This window comes from Oncorhynchus tshawytscha, linkage group LG07, assembly GCF_018296145.1.
Source record: "Oncorhynchus tshawytscha isolate Ot180627B linkage group LG07, Otsh_v2.0, whole genome shotgun sequence".
In the NCBI taxonomy this organism is placed as follows: domain Eukaryota; kingdom Metazoa; phylum Chordata; class Actinopteri; order Salmoniformes; family Salmonidae; genus Oncorhynchus; species Oncorhynchus tshawytscha.
This window is the reverse complement of record NC_056435.1, coordinates 23388747-23411432: the sequence shown is the minus strand read 5'-3', so window position 1 is coordinate 23411432 and position 22686 is coordinate 23388747. Positions and strand designations below refer to the sequence as shown.

General features: G+C 41.3%; 1 protein-coding gene across 1 annotated transcript in view; it reads left to right on the top strand.

Annotated features, from left to right (window-relative positions):
* LOC112254151 (protein phosphatase 1, regulatory subunit 16B) overlaps nucleotides 1-22686 on the top strand; it is a 120354-nt gene that overhangs the window by 66257 nt on the left and 31411 nt on the right. The window contains exon 3 of the mRNA XM_024426432.2: nucleotides 10036-10106. Coding sequence (XP_024282200.1) covers nucleotides 10036-10106 — 71 coding nt within the window. The remainder of the gene's footprint in view (nucleotides 1-10035; nucleotides 10107-22686) is intronic.

The window sequence follows — 22686 nt, the reverse complement described above, 5'->3', positions numbered from 1 at the left end:
ACACACACACACACACACACACAGTATTTACAGATTGATACTTGTAGTCAAAGTATCAATGTAATATTGCGATATATAACTGTATCGCTGTTGCTTACTATATTAATGATCTGCTGTCCAGAAGGTAACCGCTAACAGAGCAATGTCTTCCCGCAGTAAAGCAAGCACACTGACTCGAGAGAGGATGCTAATCGGATCATCTCTGAAACCTCTCAAAAGCCAGACCAAAATAATGCAGCTATCCAGGACTCAAATCATTACCGGTTTAAAATTGAGCATAAACTGTATCCTAAAACGTTGTTTACATACGACAGACAGTTAGATGGTCCCAGAGGGGAAATCAAAGACTGTTCTGTTCTTCCATTTTGAAAAAGGAAATGTTTTCTATTCTTCAGTTCATGGACTATTTTAGCTGTTTGCCCAGCTGAAATTATTGGTTTTTGTCGTGTTTTGAAAATGTAGCTGTAAGGTTGTGAAATGAGGCAGCTTGACAATGAGACAGGCAGATACTATTAGGCAGGTGTAACTGCGATTTAGATGTAAACATTTGAACACGTCAAAAAGAGAGGGCATCCACTGATGGGTTTTAGCTTACTGCAGCCATGAATTTCCGCTAAAATACTTATTTAAACACAGTGTTAGACTTCACAGGTCCAATAAGTTGGACCTGTTCCAAAATAGAACTGGGGCTTACCCACCAGGATTATATATATATATATTTTTTAAATATGGAGACCCATTCTGAACGTACCCCTGGACAACTAGACCCGTTTCGCATAGACTGGGTCGGATCTAGACCGGGTCCGTTCCGAGTGAGGGAAGCAGCAGAAAATTATTTTCTAAAGCTACTTTATTATCCATAGCTGATAAAACATGAGAGGAGGGATAGAGAGGTGCTGCTCTCAGGTGGGGCAGGAACCGTACTGTGAGCGAGTGACGGACTAGAGACGGAAACCAACCAAGTCGACTCACGCTATAGTATACTAATACCTGCCATATCTAGCTTATTTATTATAAAATAGTATTACCTAGTACCTGTCTTGACTGCATCAAACCAAGCGAAGCTACTTAAGCTAGCTAGCAAGGATAATTGAGGCTGCAGTGCATGCGCATTCTCATCCTACAGTTACAAATAACTATGAAGTAGCTCGTGGTCACAGTAGCCAGTCCTTCTCCTTTACTTTTAATTCCGTCATTTTAATTCCATCTTCCATTGATATCTCCTAACTTTTGCCAAACACAGAGCGAGGCTCTATGACTTTAGCCTATTGCCGCGTTGATGACTCATGATTGGCCAACAACAAGCTACACGTACCACGCTCCACTCTTGTGAAAAGCAAGAGCAAAAGCATAAATAATTACATTTCTGTCTCTCTCTCTACTGCAGCAGTCACTTACGGATCTGTACAGGCCCTTCTGTCAAGTCAGTTCAAATTACACATACCTGAGACCCGTGACAGTCATATCAAGTCTGACCCAGACCTGTGACATTATTTAGAATTCTGGATCAGGACCCACTCGGCTCCCGGATCGGGTCTCGAGTATTTGGGAACAGGTGTATCCGTTAAGACCTCTAACACTGACCAAGCTATAGCTGACAGTTTAGGAAATTAAAAAAATTGGATTGCAATTAAGTGGGGCAGATGGTTAATATGATAATGGTATCTCTAATCAGCCAAGGGTGAATCATAACTTCCACTGAAGTCAAATGTTCACTTGGTCATGCATTGATGTCAGTGGAAGTGAAAATTCGGGATTCACCGCTCAGTGATTACAGTAAAGACACTTTCTAGTCTGTGTGGCAAGACACAGGGTGCTCCGCATGTTATGTTGGCGATACAGCGGCTGTGAGAAGAAGAACTAGTATATTTCTAATCAGTAGCTGAGCATGGGTACAGGAAGGTCAGAGGTAGTGTGTCAGTAACGGTAATCATAGAGGACGGGGATGCTGAGGAGGGCAGCAATGCCCTGGAGGCCTTAGACAAAATCTGCTGACAAACTGGGAAGTGTAGGTTAGGTAGTGTGTACTGTAGGCCTACAGCGTACTATACTGAGAGAGGGTCAAGCTGAGGTGAGAAACAGGGAGGGGTGTTTGTTTACGTATCGTGTGTGTGTGTGGAGCTGCGGGGGAGTTTTGGTGGTTTTAAAGACGGATACCCTGTGGGGAATTAGTAATGTGTGCAAAAATTATCATCCCCAATCTCATTTCCCTGCTCCCTCTCTCTCCAAATCCCCCTCCTACGAACATCCCCCTTCACCCCCCCAGCTCACAGCCCATCACAGCACCCACCCCAGAGTTGTGTCCATTCCTGGGTCTGTTTTGTTTCCGTTATTAAAAAAGCAGTACAGGCAAATCTGCCAAAACAGAGGATAATGATGTGAAAATAACCCGGAAAGATCAGCCTGTCTGTCAACTGTGTTGTTCAGCTCTCCCCACGCTGGTTATACAGTATATTCTGTACGGTGCATCAGATCCAGCGGCTTAATAAACACATGTACGCCCACGCACACATGCACATACACACACACAGGAAGGGAACAATAATAATCCAAAAGCCTTTACATCACCTGATGTACTGTCCAACCAAAGTCACTATGGCGATAACATCCTGACCTTAATTTATGATTTTAATAACCTTTAATTTCTGCTCAAATGAATCCTAGAAATATGATAATCCACAATTAATGGCTTCTGGGTTGATGGATGGGGCAAATGTAAGAGGTAATCCAGGATAGCAGAAAGAGGGTCTGGGGCTACAGTACCAGCATAGACATTTAGTACCCTTGTATGAAAGCCTGTCGTGTTCTGCACACACGATTTGGTCTGAAAGCATAGTAAGGTATTGAGACTGGTCATGTGATAACGTCTAATTTGATCTGAAAGCATAGTATGGTGTTCGAGAATAGTCTATTTGAAAAAGTCTCATTTGATCTGAAAGGGAAAGGGGGATACCGAGTCAGTTGTTCAACTGAATGCCTTCAACTGAAATGTGTCTTCTGCATTTAACCCAACGGGGAGCTGCCTTAATTGACATCCACGTCTTCGGCGCCTAGGGAACATTGGGTTAACTGCCTTGCTCAGAAGGACTGATTTTAACCTCGTCAGCTCAGGGATTCGATCCAGCAACCTTTCAGTTACTGGCCCAACGATCTAATCACTATGCTACCTGCCGCCCCTAAAGCATAGTACGTATTGAAAATAATCTGTGATAACGTCTAATTAATTTTGGGCACCACTTGTTTGTTATTCGTCAACAGGAAACTATAAAATAGTTACAATTATCATATGATATAATCTGAAAGCAGTTCAGGACTTCTAAGTGACAAGGCAATGCATTTCTACACTTTCAGTTGTGTAGTCCTGGAACAGGAATATGTAAGGCCTCAGTTCAGGAAAGCTGTGATTGGTTCAGGCGAGGGAAGGGTTCTGGGGGCTGAGTCTGCCCCCATTTATCACCTGCATTGTTCTGTGTGGCTTGAAAACAATTGAGTCAAGACGGTCTGACTCTCCAGACACCAAACAGCACACTTTTCCGTGAACAAATAAGGGTAGTAATACCTGTTAATAGCAGAAAAACATCACACATTCCGAAACTATTAAGGTGTATGCATTCTTCCCTGCTGAAACAGTTTGTGCATATATTACCACAGTTTTTGTTCGTTTTGGACTGCTGTTCGGTCACACAAAATGTTTAATGGAGGCAAGCCGCATTTTGAAGTCTACGCCCCTTAGTCTGTGATTGGTCAACTGGAGGGGTGATGAGTTTCTGCTTCCTGATGGCTCAGCCCGAAACTGGATTCAACATGGCGAACGACAACTTCAATCATCGATTGACCGATGAGGTACAAAAGTACCTTCACCAGTACAATTCTATCCATCTGTCCATATAAAGACCAGCATGTAAAATTTAAATTCATAGAGGGAGATTGCAGAGACCCTGGGGTCAACCGCTTGTTCAAAAAAGTACGGTAGGGTTCGCGACAAGTTCATTTGGACAAATTTGTATTGCTGGCTTGTTCAGAATGTGGAAAGACTGACGTTTTGGAGTTCGGTTAGGGTTTTGTCGGCTGTGCGGGCACACAGTCTTTCTCAACGGCCAGCTGAATTTCAGAAGCCGAAGTCTACTTCCCTTCGTTGGTGATTGGTCAACAATAGGGATTGAGGGTAGGTGAGACAGTAGGTGAGACGCTAGCGTCCCACCAGGCCAACATCCGGTGAAACTGCCGAGAGCTAACATTCTAAATACACCATTTGTTATAGTAAACATTCTTGTAAATACATATGTATCTTACATCATTTAAAAGATGAACGTCTTATTAATCCAGCCGCTGTGTCCGATTTCAAAAGGGCCTTACTGCGAAAGCAAATGTGCGATTTTCTGAGGACAGCGCCCCGTACACACAAGTATTACTAGCATTTTCCAACCAAGCATTAGCGTCACAAAAGTCAGAAATAACAATAAAATAAATTGCTTACCATTGAAGATCTTCCTCTGGTGGCAATGCCAAGTGTCCTAACTACACAGTGAATGTTCGTTTTGTTTGATAAAGTCCATTTTTATAGCCTAACACAAAAAACATTTAAACCGCTTGCGTCGTGATTTCCGTCTCATTCAACTTTGGACAAAGCGTTCGTGGTAATTACACACACTAAACAAATGTTTATCCAGTCATTGTTGTTTTCATTGCAATCCTCTGGTTGTTACTAACACAACCATACTTGATGGTTCTTTTCCCGGGACGTATTGACCGAAACAAACCGATTTTGAAGACACCAATCAATGACCTCATTGCGCACCAATGGTAGGACCGGTATGTCGTTGATTGACTGTATTTTGGCCCAATGACCACTGATCATCTTGAAATCTAGCTTGGAAGATAGCCAATGAGCTGAGATAAATGCCAATATGTAATGGTTATACACTGCTCAAAAAAATAAAGGGAACACTAAAATAACACATCCTAGATCTGAATGAATGAAATATTCTTATTAAATAATTTTTTTTACATAGTTGAATGTGCTGACAACAAAATCACACAAAAATGATCAATGGAAATCAAATTTATCAACCCATGGAGGTCTGGATTTGGAGTCACACTCAAAATTAAAGTGAAAAACCACACTACTGGCTGCTCCACCTTTGATGTAATGTCCTTAAAACAATTCAAAATGAGGCTCAGTAGTGTGTGTGACCTCCACATGCCTGTATGACCTCCCTACAACACCTGGGCATGCTCCTGATGAGGTTTGTGGATGGTCTCCTGAGGGAGATCCTCCCAGACCTGGACTAAAGCATCCGCCAACTCCTGGACAGTCTGTGGTGCAACGTGGCGTTGGTGGATGGAGTGAGACATGATGTCCCATATGTGCTCAATTGGATTCAGGTCTGGGGAACGGACGGGCCAGTCCATAGCATCAATGCCTTCCTCTTGCAGGAACTGCTGACACATTCCAGCCACATGAGGTCTAGCATTGTCTTGCATTAGGAGGAACCCAGGGCAGACCGCACCAGCATATGGTCTCACAAGGGGTCTGAGGATCTCATCTCGGTACCTAATGGCAGTCAGGCTACCTCTGGTGAGCACATGGAGGGCTGTGCGGCCCCCCAAAGAAATGCTACCCCACACCATGACTGACCCACCGCCAAACCGGTCATGCTGGAGGATGTTGCAGGCAGCAGAACGTTCTCCACAGCGTCTCCAGACTCTGTCACGTCTGTCACGTGCTCAGTGTGAACCTGCTTTCATCTGTGAAGAGCACAGGGCGCCAGTGGCGAATTTGCCAATCTTGGTGTTCTCTGGCAAATGCCAAACGTCCTGCACGGTGTTGGGCTGTAAGCACAACCCCCACCTGTGGACGTCGGGCCCTCATACCACCCTCATGGAGTCTGTTTCTGACCATTTGAGCAGACACATGCACATGTGGCCTGCTGGAGGTCATTTTGCAGGGCTCTGGCAGTGCTCCTCCTGCTCCTCCTTGCACAAAGGTGGAGGTAGCGGTCCTGCTGCTGGGTTGTTGCCCTCCTACGGCCTCCTCCACGTCTCCTGATGTACTGGCCTGTCTCCTGGTAGCGCCTCCATGCTCTGGACACTACGCTGACAGACACAGCAAACCTTCTTGCCACAGCTCGCATTGATGCCCATCCTGGATGAGCTGCACTACCTGAGCCACTTGTGTGGGTTGTAGACTGTCTCATGCTACCACTAGAGTGAAAGCACCAGCAGCATTCAAAAGTGACCAAAACATCAGCCAGGAAGCATAGGAACTGAGAAGTGGTCTGGTCACCACTTTCAGAACCACTCCTTTATTGGGGATGTCGTGCTAAATAACTATAATTTCCACCTGTTGTCTATTCCATTTGCACAACAGCATGTGAAATTTATTGTCAATCGGTGTTGATTCCCAAGTGGACAGTTTGATTTCACAGAAGTGTGATTGACTTGGAGTTACATTGTGTTTTAAGTGTTCCCTTTATTTTTTGAGCAGTGTATGTTTTTAATACCAGCCTTTGTCGTAAACTCTGGCGTAAAAGAGGTTCATTCGCCATTGCAAATCCTACTTGACGGAGCCACGGGTGTTACGCATAGCAGTACATATTCAATAGCATTTTCAACAATTTTATATATTTAAATTATGGCGAATAAATCCAGAAAAGCTAAATCCCAAATTAACCCAAATTATAGAGGAAATAGATCGAGACAGCGAGACCGAGATGCTTCAGGAAGATGAATCTTTCATCGAAGCTAGTTTTCAAATATTATTATTATTATTATTATTATTATTTATTTTTTTCTTATTTTATTTGCAATATATAATATATATATATATATATAATATAATATCTGTAATGAAATGTGTAATGTACACATTGGCTATACTGTGTGAGTGTTTAAAAAAAAGAAGTATTTTACATAAACATGGAATGGAACAGCCCTTCACCATAGTGATTATGTTCCCTGTACTCTATATATGTCTGTTTATTATATGTGTTGATACAGGGCTCAAACGTGAAAGTATTGTTACTGATTTAAAAAAAAATCTTTCACAGTGGCAGTGATTCTGATTATGAGCCGCCAATGTCTAGGTGTCCATCTCCCTCTGAAGCTGGTTCATCCAGCCGGACCCCCGCTGTCTCTGGCTCCACACCTACCCGGCCATCTAGAGATGTGAAGTCAGTGACAAAGAAGAGGAGGTGGGGAAGAGAGAAACCTGCAGACAGAGGGCCAGAGGGTCGTTGGCACTCTGTGTTAGAAGATGATGTGGAACCAAATCCACCAGTTTTTAGACCCAAAAGGCAGCCAGGACCTCAAGTAGACATGACTGCAAAGTACAGCCCCCTTCAACTTTTTCAACTGTTTTTCACCTCATCAGTTGTTGATTCACTGGTGTCGAACACCAATTAGTACAGGGCTACGAAGCAGGCAGGAAAGAAAGAGGCATGGAAGACCATTTCCATGTCAGACCTTTTCTGCTACTTTTCAATGGTCATTTACATGGGCCTGGTGAAGTTGAAAACTCTAAGGGACTAACTGCCTTTCCCCATGACTGTCATGTCTTGTAAAAGGTTTCTGACTGTTTCACGGGCGTTTCACATCAGTGACCAGAAGTTGATGGGGAGAATGACAAGAGGCACACCAAGGTTTGATAGGCTGTGCAAAATCAAACCTCTCAACCCCAACATCGTTGAGGCCTGCAAGACCTATTTTCAGCCCGCCCAGAACTTTTCCATCGATGAGAAGATGGTAGCTTCAAAGGCCAGAATCAGCCTCAAACAATACATGCGTAACAAACCAACCAAATGGGGTTACAAACGGTTTGTTTTGGCTGATTCTATGTGTGCCTACACTTGCAATTTATTTTATTTATGAGGGGGAAAACAGTTTTGCTACCGGTAATGGACTGAGTTATGATTCTGTTATGGAGTTATTGGATTTTCAACTGCTGGGGAAGGGCTACAAACTGTTTGTGGCACCATTCGGACCAACAGGGTCGGCTTTCGAAAGACGAAGGTGAACGACATGCCTAAGCGGGCTGAGCGGGGTACCATGCGATGGATCTGTGAAGATGGCCTGCTCTTTGAAGTGGATGGATACCAGAGAGGTGGTCATATTCTCTAGTATCCACAAGTCCTTCAGTGGAGATCACATCGTCAGGTGTGTGAAGGATGGTGCCGGGGCATGGACCACAAAAAATGTCCCCATTCCAGCTGCTGTGAAGGACTACAACAAGAGCATGGGAGGTATGGGCCTGTCAGATGCGCTGATAGGATATTACAATTGTCTCCACAAGACCATGAAATGGTGCAAGACATTTTTCTAGCATTTCATTGACATTGCTGTGGTGAATTCCTTCATCCTCCAGAAGGAAATGGCCAAGAGCTGTGGACAGCTCCCCTTCTCACAGCTAGCCTTCAGGGAGCTGCTCATTCAGGAGCTTGCTAGCTACAGCAAGTCCACTGCAGCACCTTCTGTCCCTTCTGCTCCAACCAGTGGTGTTCACCTGCCCAGATTCATCTCTGCAGGCATGAATGTGCCTCAGGGCAAACAGGACACAGTAGGGAGACGTCGTTGTGCCCTTTGTCACAGAAAATGCCCCTGCATCACCTGCATCACCTGTTCAGTAAGCCTCTGCTTTACAGCAGAAAGAGACTGTAATGGGCCATGGCACCAGCAGCACAATATTGTGTAGAGGACTGAGGGTCTTCACAATATTGTAAATATGTAAATAGTTACCCTTGTTTATTTATATATTTATATATTTATATATATATTTATATATATATATATATATATTATATATATATATATATATATATATATATTTATTTATTTATTTATTTATTTGGGGGGGTGTTAGAATAGCATTTATGTATATAGTTCTTTCCTTCAAAATGTATCACTGTACCAATTCGGCCACTTGGGTACATTTGTGTGGGACACCTGGGTGACTTCATACTCAATGGCATGTAGCACGCTCATTTTTGAAGTTATCTGTTTAAAACTTTGCTCAGCTATTGTTGCCGTCTTATGTTCTTCATTCAAATCATCCACAGCATCCTATCTGTATGTTTGGCTGTTCTTGGTAATTTGAAAGATGATGCAGCCACAATAAAAAACAGGAAACGTATGTTTATTTCCTTTTCTTTTCTTCTACCAGATCTATTGTGTTATATTCTCCTACATTCAATTCACATTTCCACAAAATGCAGAGTGTTTCCTTTCAAATGATACCAAGAATATGTATATCCTTGCCTCTGGGCCTGAGCTACAGGCAGTTAGATTAGGGTATGTCTTTAGGCGGAAATTGAGAAGGGGGGGTACCCCGTTGAAATTAAACTAGATACTCGTTTTGATGTACATTTTTTTTTTAATTGAAAAATACCAAACATCTTCGGTAGATATCAAATTAATGATAGATTTCTTGAGTTATCTTAGATTACTTCTGACTTTTGGGGAAGTGTATACTGGCTATGGCGTCTCAAATGGACAAACTGTACTATTGCCGCTTTTTAAAAATCATTTTTCAAGCGAAGGTCTCGTAAGGGAGTATTCGAGCACACTCGGTCGTTTTGGCTAGCCGCCAGCCGAACTGAAGCATGCTGATGCCTTTATTAGCTACACATCTCAACACTTTAACCTCTTTATTTTTTGTCCCTTTGTGCTGTTTTTAGGCACTTTGTGTGCAGTCCATCGATTCCCGTGGATATCTTTGGCTGAGTCATCACTGTTTTGTCGGGACTCTGCTGGGTCTTTTTCTCCTGCTAGCTTAGAGTACCATTTGGTTCAATCATGGCTGAGTGCCCCTGGCATTGTCATATACTAGAGGTTTGACATTAGCAAAAGAGGGAAGGACAACTCCTGCTGGGAACTTACTGTGAGTGTCCCCCCTCTTCCTAGGTTCTCTGGCCAGTGGAGAGAGGCTAAATGTGTTGTCGTTGTTCTTGTTGTCTGGCGTGGATGTGTGAAGTCCACGCTGTTCTACCATGGTTTGTTAATGTGTTGTCCCTTCTGTTTCTCTCCCTCTCTGTGTTCCAGTACGCTACCTGCTGAAGAACAATGTCAGTCCAGACTTGTGCAACGAGGATGGACTCACTGCCCTACACCAGGTGAGCTTATGTTCCTCTGTCACTAATTATAAACAATATAATTACTAAGTCCTTCAATCCACAATTGGCCCAGCATCGTCCAGGTTTGGCTGGGGTAGGCCGTCATTGTAAATAAGAATTGGTTCTTAACTGATTTGCCTAGTTAAATAAATAAAGAATTCAAATGTTTCATGCCATGCAGTGGTGGGCTGCGTGTGCGTGCATGTTCGTGCGTGCGTCTTTACTTTGTGTTTGTCTGAGGTAGTGTTATTAATGAGTTGTTCCAGGCCATGCTATTGTACCTGCAGTGTGGTGTGCTCTCGTTATGACACGGGGCATTAATCAATGCAGCCCGGCACACACTTTGGCTCCGTCTCCATTCATGTTTCCTCAATTCCTCAATTCCGTTTCTCAAAAAAAATGACAAACAATAAAAGGCGTATGCTGCAATAAACCCCGGGACAGTAGAGGGCGATGAGCTGGTAATAGCCATCTATGGCCAAACAAGGAAGTGACAACACACCCAAGCAAGGAAGAGGCGAGCGGGAGAATAAAATTGTGTACACAGAGAGACACTTGACTGGCAAGAAAATATAATTTGTGGGAATTACCCAGGATCTACTAGACTTTATGTATCGAAACACAAATAATAGGCGAGATACGGAGACAGAGAAGATACCCGCTACAGGTTTACAAGGGTGGATGTAGGGGCATACGGCCGAGAGAGCTATGGTGGAGTGTTTCAAGAGTTCTTTTGGGTCTATACTGCAGAAGACCCTCGATTTACAACCGCCAGCTGTCCTGCCAGGTTCCACAATGCCAAGTCCTCATGTTTTCCTGGGAGATGCAAATTTCCCCCTACAAGAGGACCTCATGCGCCCTTATACATACATGCATGTTGATAATAGACTGTTGGAATCAATTTCACTTATTCTGTTTCACATTTCCCTTGTTTATGTATACATGTAGGCACCTCTATGATGAATGATGTTTTATTTATTTATATACAGTAGCAGTCAAAATTTTGGACACCTAATTATAGGGTTTTATTTTGACTGTTTTCTACATTGTAGAATAGTAATGAAGACATCACAATAGCACATATGGAATTAATTTTTTGTGCATTAAAATAAAATTGATGAGAAATACAGTGTAGACATTACTAATGTTGTAAATGACTATTGTAGCTGGAAATGGCAGATTTTTTAAATATATTTTATTTATTTTTATGGAATATCAACATAGGCGTACAGAGGCCCATTATCAGCAGCCATCACTCCAGTGTTCCAATGGCACATTCTGTTAGCTAATCCAAGTTTATCATTTTAATAGGCTAATTGATCATTAGAAAACCCTTTTTCAATTATGTTAGCACTGCTGAAAGCTGTTCTGTTTAAAGAAGCAATACAATTTGTCGCCTTTAGATTAGTTGATTATCTTGAGCATCATAATTTGTGGGTTTGATTACAGGCTCAAAATGGCCAGAAACAAAGACATTTCTTCTGAAACGTGTCAGTCTATTCTTGTTCTGAGAAATGAAGGCTATTCCATGCGACAAATTGCCAAGAAACTGAAGATCTCATACAACGCTGTGTACTACTCCCTTCACAGAACAGTGCAAACTGGCTCTTACCAGATTAGAGTCCTCAACTGGCAACTTCGTAAAATAGTACCCGCAAAACACCAGTCTCAATGTCAACAGTGAAGAGGCGACTCTGGGATGCTGGCCTTCTAGGCAGCGTGCCATTGGAACACAGGAGTGATGGTTGCTGATAATGGGCCTCTGTAACACCTATGAAGATATTTCATAAAAAATCTGCTGTTTCCAGCTACGATAGTCATTTACAACATTAACTTCATATGGCTGCAGGGGCAGTATTGAGTAGCTTGGATGAAAAGGTGCCCATTGTAAACGGCCAGCTCCTCAATCTGTTGCTAATATATGCATATTATTATTAGTATTGGATAGAAAACACTCTAAAGTTTCCAAAACTGTCAAAATATCGACTGAGTATAACAGAACTGATATTGCAGGTGAAACCCTGAGGAAAATCAAAATAGAAGCCAGAAAATCAAAACAGGAAGTGGCTTCTATTTTGAAAACTCCATGTTCCATACCCTCCCTTTGCTGGATTTAAAGGGATATGAACCAGATTCCTTTTCCTATCGCTTCCTCAAGGTGTCAGTTTTCAGACATAGTTTCAGGCTTTTATTTTGAAAAATGAGCCAGAACGATAACATTGCGTCATGTGGTCACATGAGTTTGCTCGCGCAAGAGTTTGGGCAGCCACTGCTTTTCCCTCCTACTGTGAAAGACATTTGCGGTTGATATATTATCGATTTATATATTTTAAAAACAACCTGAGGATCGATTATAAAAAACGTTTGACATGTTTCTGTGGGCATTATGGAAACTATTTGGAATTTTCGTCTGTTTTGTCGTGACCGCTCTTTCCTGTGGATTTCTGAACATAACGGGACAAACAACTGGAGGTATTGTGGATATAAAAATAATCTTTATGGAACAAAAGGAACATTTGTTGTGTAACTGGGAGTCTCGTGAGTGAAAACATCTGAAGTCCATCAAAGGTAAACGATTAATTTGATTGCTTTTCTGATTTTCGTGACCAAGCTTCCTGATGCTAAGTGTACTTAATGTTTTGTTGTGCGATCGATAAACTTACACAAACGCTTGGATTGCTTTCGCTATAAAGCATAATTTCTAAATCTGACACGACAGGTGGATTAACAAAAGGCTAAGCTGTGTTTTCCTATATTGCACTTGTGATTTCATGAATATAAATATTTGTAGTAATATTTATTGAATGTAGCGCTATGCTATTCAGCAGTTGTTGACACCTATCCCGATAGGGGGATTGCAGCCATAACAAGTTAACAATGTCTACACTGTATTTCTGATCAGTATGATGTTATTTTAATGGACAAAAAAAGAAATTTCTAAGTGACCCCAGACTTTTGAATGGTAGTGTGTATTTCTTGTGTGTTGGGCATCAATTATACCTTGACTATCACCATTCATTCTCGCTGTCGATAATTCTAATGTTATAACTTCTAATTGTAACTGTATCCACTGGTGAATTGGGAGAGAGTGGAGTGATTGCTATCAAGAGCCAACATCTTTTTTTGCAGCAGTGTTGTCTGCCAGCATTAATGGTCTGGTTGATTGAGAGATTCAGTGAGCTATCATCGTTAAATAACATAGGAAATGCAAAGCAGTGAATATTTACATTCATGCACTTTGAAATAAATGTTGTAACTTTGTCCTAGAAGCATTTAAATGCACAGCACTCCCACATCATATGAATGAATATCCCTACCTGATACAGGGGACACAGTGAACAGTTGGGAATTGGGGCCAGTTTCATCGTAAAGTTTCCTTTAAATACAGTCTGAACAAACTTAAAATGTATAAATTCATGGTTCAGATTACAGGATGCCAAGGTCCAATTTTCCCATATTCTGTTCCAGTTAAAGGGTTTTTCAAATTCACTTAGATCTGTGAACCATATGTTTTTAATGGCTAGTTTTTAAATGTTTTTTTTTTCCCAAAAGTTTATATATTATAGATATCAGTCCTTTCGGGAGCCCAGATCATTTATTTATAAATCCCATCGTTGGATGGTTTAGTAGTAGGGTTTCCCAAGGGATTCCTTAGGACAGCATAGCTGACCTAAATTGTAAGTATAGAAAAGGAGTTGGCTGCTAATACTGTATGTATGCGTCGTTCAAATCTTGGAAGGTTGTCAAACCATTACTGTCCATGATATTGGCAAGGACACGGATTCTACATTTGGATCATTGGGGGGATGCAAAAGGCCACCCTCCAGATCGCAAGGCATTATTGTGAAATATTGGAGTATAGATGGGCCATTTTGATTCCCAGTTACATTGTTTTTCAATTTTGCACCAAATATAAATTTTGTGAGCAAAAAAAAGCACCAAAGCGTAGTTGACATTGTTTAAGAGATATATCAGTAAAGACCACATCTTACAGTGCAATAGGAGACGTCGTATGTCTTTCTATACTCAAATAATGAGAATGTATAATGAGATGACATGATCAGTAGATTTGAGGGAAATTGCTGTTATTTACTTCGATTCACGAATTGTCTGGGCTCGGGGCCATGGATAATAAAAATAGCAAAAGAGATCACGATGTCTGCTGCATCTAGGGATTCTGAACGGAGAAGAGCAGATATCCCCTGTTAGAACTATGGCTAAGGGATTGGCATAGTGGCCCTTTACACACCTTTACAAAATTGCAGATTTGGGCACTGATAAACGCCTAAATTGGAACACGGTGGCCGTACAATAACATGCTGTACATGACGTCAGAGCTCTGGCTCTGCTCTTCACAGCCCTGTATGGGTGTTGACTGACAGACGTTCTGTTCTGAACTTGAGCACCTGGGACTCTAGGTATTCTGAAAGATGAGACGGTGAGGATTATTATAAATACCGCTTTGATGTCATACAAGCAAACGCCCATGAGTTCAATTGGGGACTTCACATTTCCATATCATAAAACGTTCACGATCACTATGTTTGATGTACCATTACAAGATGACATGGCGTAATACCCTTGGTTGTTCTGAACAGACCAGTTAGTTCTCTCACTCAAACCCTTGTCATTTTTTTGGTCTTGTGTTGCACCTACCCCACATTTCCCACGAATATTCTCATGTTACTGAATGTATCCGGAGTATTGTCAGATTTTGTTATCAACAAATGTGTCAAAAGTACAGTAAATGTCAAATTCAAATAAAATCAACAGTGTAATGTTTGGATTCAGTCTTGTGTCAGGTGAACTGTTGTGTCCTCGCCTTTTGGTCTAATCATTCTCCCATAATCTCGAAACGGTTCCCTTTCAATTGCTGCCATGGATATGAATTTCATATTTTTTCCGCAAGAAACATTTCAATTTAGAACTACCCCTATATATCCATTTTTTTTTTAACAAACCGCTTTGGTCTTGTAATTTTTGTTTGTTTTGGATAGAAAGTGTTGTTGGTGAGAGATACGGCACAGTGCAGTGACATTGCTCAGGCTGATCATCTCGAACATACTGTATAATTTATGTAGCTCTCTGCTCTGTCTTGTACTCTGTCTGTCTGGCACCACTGGGTGATGGGTGGGTGGCAAGACATCTTCTCTCTCATGGAAAATAAATAAATGTCTCAATTTAATTTCCTGTGCGATTAGTCATAAGAGAAGAGTAGGCGACTTTAATTTCATTTTCTGAGTTTATATTTTATATGTTCCGTTAGTCTGTCAGCGTCATGTAAATATAGTAACTCATTTCATTTCGATGGTCAGCACCACACCTCAAAGTGTGTGTTTTCACTTTTGTGTTTGTTCTATTCTCTCCCTGGCACATAATTCTGGACCATGGGTAGCATGTCTTGACTGAGGGGTCTGGGCCTCTTGGTCCAGTGACAGGCCTCTATGTTGGAGCACAATGATTTATTTATGGAGTTAGAAAATACTTCACATATAGATAAAGAGAATACATTAGATCCAAGAGGATAACATAAAAGTATCATATAACAACTTACATCCAATATGGTTCTGGAAAGGAAAATAATGACCAATTGACTATACATGAAGAACATACACTAGCTTTGTTATTTTTAAACCTGCCGCATATACTGTGAAAGTATTTGTGGGGGGGGTTCTTTTATCCTTGTGGGGACATAAAATCCTCAAGTCCCAACAGGGACAGTAAAACAAGGAAAACTCAGCCCCGTTTCCCACATCCCCATGAGGACAAAGGTTATTTTAAACTTCAGTGTTAGGGTCACAATTAGCGTTAGAATTGTGGTACGGGTTAGCGGTTAGGGTTGTTTTATTGTTATTTTTCTTTTCTTTTTTTCAGTTAATTTGAGAATACTTAACACTTATTTTTCTTTCAACTGCATTGTTTGTTAAGGGCTTGTAAGTACGCATTTCTCTGTAAGGTCTGTTGTATTCGGCGCATGTGACAAATCATAAAATTTGATTTGATGTTAGGGGCTAGGGAAAATAGGATTTTGAATGGACATTTCTTTTAGGTCCCCACAAGGATAGAAGAACATAACGTGTGTGTATGTGTGTAAGCGCATGCTATCGGGCTCATCTGAAATGTCACGACACCAATTTCAGGTGTCGTCATCCAGCTGGCTTTGTTTTATCACTGATAGATCCACCAGAGAATCTGAGAATTGGACACAGTTATGCCTTGTTAATCAGTGAGTTTGAGTGCCTTCACGAAAGTGTCACATCGAGTAAAGAAATGTCTGAACACATCTGAAGGCCTGTCAATCTCACTTGCTCCCAGAATAAAAGAGCAGTGATGTAAAGTAATTAAATACAAATACCCCCCAAAATGTATTAAGTAGTACTTTAAAGTATCTGTACTTTACTATCTGTATTTTTGGCAACTTCTACTTCTATTTCACTATATTCTGGAAAATTGTCCAATTCACACACTTATCAAGAGAACATCCCTGGTCATCCCTACTGCCTCTGATCTGTAAGACGCACTAAACACAAATGCTTCGTTTGGAAATTATGTCTGCGTGTCGGATTGTGCCCCTGGCTATCCTTCAATAAAAACAATAAACATTTGTGCCGTCTGGTTTGCTTAATATAAGTAAGTTGAAATGATTTCTACTTTTGATGCTTAAGTACATTTTAGCCATTCCATTTACTTTTGATACTTAAGTATATTTAAAATCAAATCCGTTTAGACTTTTACTCAAGTGGTATTTTACTGGGTGACTTTCACTTTTACTTGAGTCATTTTCTATTAAGATATCTTTACTCTAGTATGACAATTGAGGACTTTTTCCACCACTATAAAAGAGTAACCCAGGAGTGCTTTAGAAGGTTTTGATATAATACCAAACGACAGTACCACACCCCAGTATTCCATACTCTGCATACTCTGTATCCTTCCAACTAAACAAACACTGAGGCCATATTTACCTTTACTGTACAGTACTTCAGCCTTGTTCTCTCCTCTCACCATCTAGTCTCAGATATCCCTGACCTTGGAGCAACGTAAGCCAAAACACTTTTTTTTTTTTTTTTTTTTTTTTTTACAGACAACTCTCTCAACAAATCACGAGTTTGGGTAGGCGGGGCTTAAAATGCATCCCAACTGATACATTGCCGGAAGCAAACCATCTGTCTAGAGACTACGCTTCACCAGGCCCTTCATTAACTCCTAACCACCCAGTAAAACAGTCCCCCTGTCTTTCAGCCCACAGTTTATGTATTAGATTCTGTACTATTAACCAAACACTGACTCCATAATATTATTTTGTTTCCCTGGACCTTTACAGTGCATCAACCTTGCTTTCTGCTCTCCCCCTGCCCACCACCCCTCCAATCCATACAACCCACAGCCAGAGCCCAGTAACACAGCCAGTGTTGTTATCCACACACACAGATGCACAATCTGCCTCTTTGTGAGGCAGGCCTTCGTCTCTAAATACTTTGCATGAGCAGTTATGAAAGACACATTATTTCCTTCCCCGGTCGGTTCATTGTCTTAGCGCAGGCAGAGGGCCGGGGGAGGCAGGCTACAGGGGAATTACAGGGAAAGGCTCGGGGGATTAGCCTAACAGCTAGTATGTGGGCTCAAATATGTGGGTTTTAAAGAGGGTTCTTATGGTAATGCTAATGGTGGGCTAGCCAAGCTGTAATCCAGACGAGGGTAAATTATTTTGACATGGACACGGTTGGGTTTGCCTAAATGTACCCTTTGCCTAACACAAGCTGAAGATTTTGACTTTATCCAATCATGAGTACAAACGCAACATTTAAGTTGTAAACCATGTTTAGCTACTGTACATTTCGCACATTAAAGCCAGTTTCTAGGGTAGGCCTACAAATGTATTTGACTTTACTGTTTCCACTAGTGTTTACTCTGTATTTGATAGGAAATTGTGTGGTAACAATGGTTACTTCCTGGTGACTTTCAGTTTAAAAAGAAACGTTTTTTTCCAACCGTGCTATGGCTCATGTTATTTCACCTAGACTGACTGTACCATGTACCTTGTAACTTTGTCTCTTCTGCTGTCAAACAGTTTGCACGCATTCACACACACATGCACGCAGAAACACATCTCACACACACAGATCGCACAGGAAGAACAGAAATAAGCACCACCACCTGTATTATGTGTCATACTGTTCTGCTCCTTGAAGCCAATAAGGAAGTTATTAAACAAGTCTCTCTCACAGACATACACATTCTGTGTCTAAGAAGGGAAATATCCCGAGAACAAACTGATCTCTTGTCAAGCTCATAGTCTGTAGAGTTATGTTTCAAATACTGTGTGTTGGCAATTCCACGGTAACAGAATGATGCTGATAATCTGATTTTTCACTTTAAAAGTATGCCAAATAAAAACTATTGATTTGAAAAGTAAAAAACTCTATGCACAAGGACTACTTTGAACAATTTCCAAAGTTTTGCAAAAACACATTTACTCACAGTGCAGATGTAAAGTTTGGTAATAGAATGACTGTAAAATCTCCCTCCAATTTATGTGACCACGTTTTCCAAAAGCTCTGTTAAATACCTACTCTGAATTAAGATTCAAGATGCCTGAATAATGTGGTGTCAGCTATGAAATTATATCTATTTTGGTTATTGACCTACAGTAAGTGAAGTGGGTGAACACCCAGTAACAGCATGATGGTAACAGAATGACATGGTTCCCTGACCTGTACTATTGACCCTTTCAAACGGCTTTTTGAGGAGAAGTGGAAGTGAACCCTGGAACCCCAAAGAACTTTCGTTGTGTTTATAAACAACTGTTAAATCGCGGCTGTAAACAGCTAGCTGGCTAAGCTAGCTAATCTAATTTAGTTGTTTTTTCAAGGTAAGAATTGGCAGTTTAACAGAATGTATTCCCTGGTGGGATGGTCGTTACGTCCCGAGACACATCTATTTTTCTAAATTAAAATGTATAGATTTCCCAAAGAAGCATCGTAGTGGGCTGCATTGCCTGCATATATGGCTAGTAATGTTAGCTGCAGCAGGAGGTGGTGGATGATGTGTAGCACATGGGTAAGTTGTTTATTAAGTTAACTATTATTCTAGGTAATGTCAGGTATCTAGCTAGCTACCTACGTGTAAATATGATAGACTGCCATCCATTGGTTGTTTTTTATGACACAAACATAAGTTTAATCTGCTAACAACAATGTTAGCTACCAAGCTAGTAGCTAAGCTAGCTAGCTAAAGAACAGATGTACAGTCCCAAAGAGAGAACTATGACAATACAAAAGCACAATTGCAACGAAATATCAAAAGTTATATCATTTGAGAATAATTAAACTGGTCTAATTTCTATGTTTCCTAACCTCAGATACAGAGACCTGTGAAAGCTGCTATTCCCGGTCTGTGGATGAAGTTCACAAAGAAACTCCATCCAAGATCTAGCTACTGGATGTGCAGGTTTCTGTCACAGCTCTGACATTCTGCTTATTTTATTTTAAACCCCCTATACATTTAACTATTCAATCATCTCCAGTGGTGTAAGGTACTTAAGTAAAAATACTTGAAAGTACTAATTAAGTAGTTGTTTTGGGTATCTGTACTTTACTATTTATATTTTTGACAACTTTTACTTTTACTTCACTACATTCCTTAAAAACTATGTACTTTTTATTCCATACATCTTCCCTGCCACCCAAAACTACTCGTTACATTTTAAAAGCTTAGCAGGACAGGACAATAGTCTAATTCACACACTTATAAAGAGAACATCCCTGGTAATCCCTTCTGCCTCTTATCTGGTGGACTCACTAAACACATGCTTCGTTTGAAAATGATGTCCGAGTGTTGTAGCGAGCCCATGGCTATTCGTTAATACATTTAAAAAAAAACAGATAATGGTGCCATCTGGCTTGCTTAATATAAGGAATTTGAAATAATTTATACTTTTCCTTTTGATACTTACATCTATTTTAGCAATTACAGTCGTGGCCAAACGTTTTGAGAATGACACAAATATTAATTTTCACATTCTACTGCCTCAGTTTGTATGATGGCAATTTGCAAAAACTCCAGAATGTTATGTGGAGTGATCAGATTAATTGCAGTTAATTGCAAAGTCCCTCTTTGCCATGCAAATGAACTGAATCCCAAAAACATTTCCACTGCATTTCAGCACTGCCACAAAAGGACCAGCAGACATCATGTCAAGGCTGGAGATCACTCTGTCATGCTGATTGATGTTGAATAACAGACTGGAAGCTTCAAGAGGAGGGTGGTGCTTGGAATCATTGTTCTTCCTCTGTCAACCATGGTTACCTGCAAGGAAACACGTGCCGTCATCATTGCTTTGCACAAAAAAGGCTACACAGGCAAGGATATTGCTGCCAGTAAGATTGCACCTAAATCAACCATTTATTGGATCATCAAGAACTTCAAGGAGAGTGTTTCAATTGTTGTGATGAAAGCTTCAGGGTGCCCAAGAAAGTCCAGTAAGCGCCAGGACCGTCTCCTACAGTTGATTCAGCTGTGGGATCGGGGCACCACCAGTACAGAGCTTGCTCAGGAATGGCAGCAGGCAGTTGTGAGTGCATCTGCATGCACAGTGAGGCAAAGACTTTTGGAGGATGCCCTGGTGTCAAGAAGGACAGCAAAGAAGCCACTTCTCTCCAGGAAAAACATCAGGGACAGACTGATATTCTGCAAAAGGTACAGGGATTGGACTGCTGAGGACTGGGGTAAAGTCATTTTCTCTGAATCCCCTTTCCGATTGATTGGGGCAACCGGATAAAAGCTTGTCCGGAGAAGATGAGGTGAGCGCTACCATCAGTCCTGTGTCATGTCAACAGTAAAGCATCCTGAGACCATTCATGTGTGGAGTTGCTTCTCAGCCAAGGGAGTGGGCTCACTGACAATTTTGCCTAAGAACACAGCCATGAATAAAGAATGGTACCAACACATCCTCCGAGAGAAACTTCTCCCAACCATCCAGGAACAGTTTGGTGACGAACAATGCCTTTTCCAGCAAGATGGAGCACCTTTCCATAAGGCAAAAGTGATAATTAAGTGGCTCTGGGAACAAAACATTGATATTTTGGGTCCATGGCCAGGACACTCCCCAGACCTTAATCCCGTTGAGAACTTGTGGTCAATCCTCAAGAGGCGGGAGGACAAACAGAAACCCACAAATTCTGACAAACTCCAAGCATTGATTATGCAAGAATAGGCTGCCATCAGTCAGGATCTGGCCCATAAGTTAATTGACAGCATTCCAGGGCAGATTGCAGAGGTCTTGAAAAAGAAGGGTCAACACTGTAAATTCTGACTCTTTGCATCAACTTCATGTATAATTGTCAATAAAAGCCTTTGACACTTATGAAAGGCTTGTGTTCCATAGTAACATCTGACAAAAATATCCAGACACTGAAGCAGCAACATTTGTGGATATTAATAGTTGTGTCATTCTCAACTTTTGGCCACGACTGTACATTTAATTTTGATATTTATGCATTTAAAACCAAATTATTTTAGACTTTTACTCGTGTAATATTTTACTGAGTGACTCACTTTCTTTGTTAAGGTATCTTTACTTTTACTCAAGTATGACAATTTGGGTACTTTTAACACCACTGATCATCCCTTGTTTTGGAGTAAGATGAATGTCTAAACCCACTAACCATGTACATAGGCATCCTTTGTATGATATTACATTGTGTTGACTCTTTGTTTTTTGGTCATTGAACTTTTCCTTTTTTGTCTTGTTTTATTTGAATGTCACTCTCATTTTGTCTGATATTGCACAGATTTGCAGCTGCAGCTGAAGTCCTTGATCATTAGGTGTAACGATCTCTGTACGGCTGACCTAGGATGCAACCCCTGTCCACAACAGCACTTCATACCCACAAAGCAGTGTCCATTATCCTACCAAAACCATGGTCTTTAGGTCTCAGGGTGGTCTACATCACCACACGATGGCTACGGGTGCTTTGTCTCTCCTTGATTACTTGCATCCTATCTTCTCACCTGTATTGGAGAAGGTGCAAGGTCCTTCACCAATGGGTTTTTAGAAGGAGGAATCAAGGAAGGATGAATTGAGAAAGAGCCTAGCACTCACCTGTCAACTAGCTCATGTGCTACACACTCTCCCCTCTGCTACACTCACTGACGACCTCCGCCGCCTCAGCAGCCAGCAGAGCAGACTTTAAACTGAGTCAAACTAGCACCCAAATAAAACATTTTGTGGGTATTTATTTCTGCTACATACTCAGATCACACAGTCGGGGGATGAATGAGCCAGTTGTAAGCTGGGGATGATTAGGTGACAATGATGGTATGAGGGACAGCTTGGGAATTTAGCCAGGACACTGGGGTTAACACCCCTACTCTTACGATACGTGCCATGGGATCTTTAATGACCTCAGAGTCAGGACACCCGTTTAACGTCCCATCCAAAAGTGCACCCTACACAGAGCAGTGTCCCCAATCACTGCCCTGGGGCATTGGGATATTTTTTTAGACCAGAGGAACGAGTGCCTCCAACTGGCCCTCCAACACCATTTCCAGCAGCATCTGGTCTCCCATCCAGGGACCA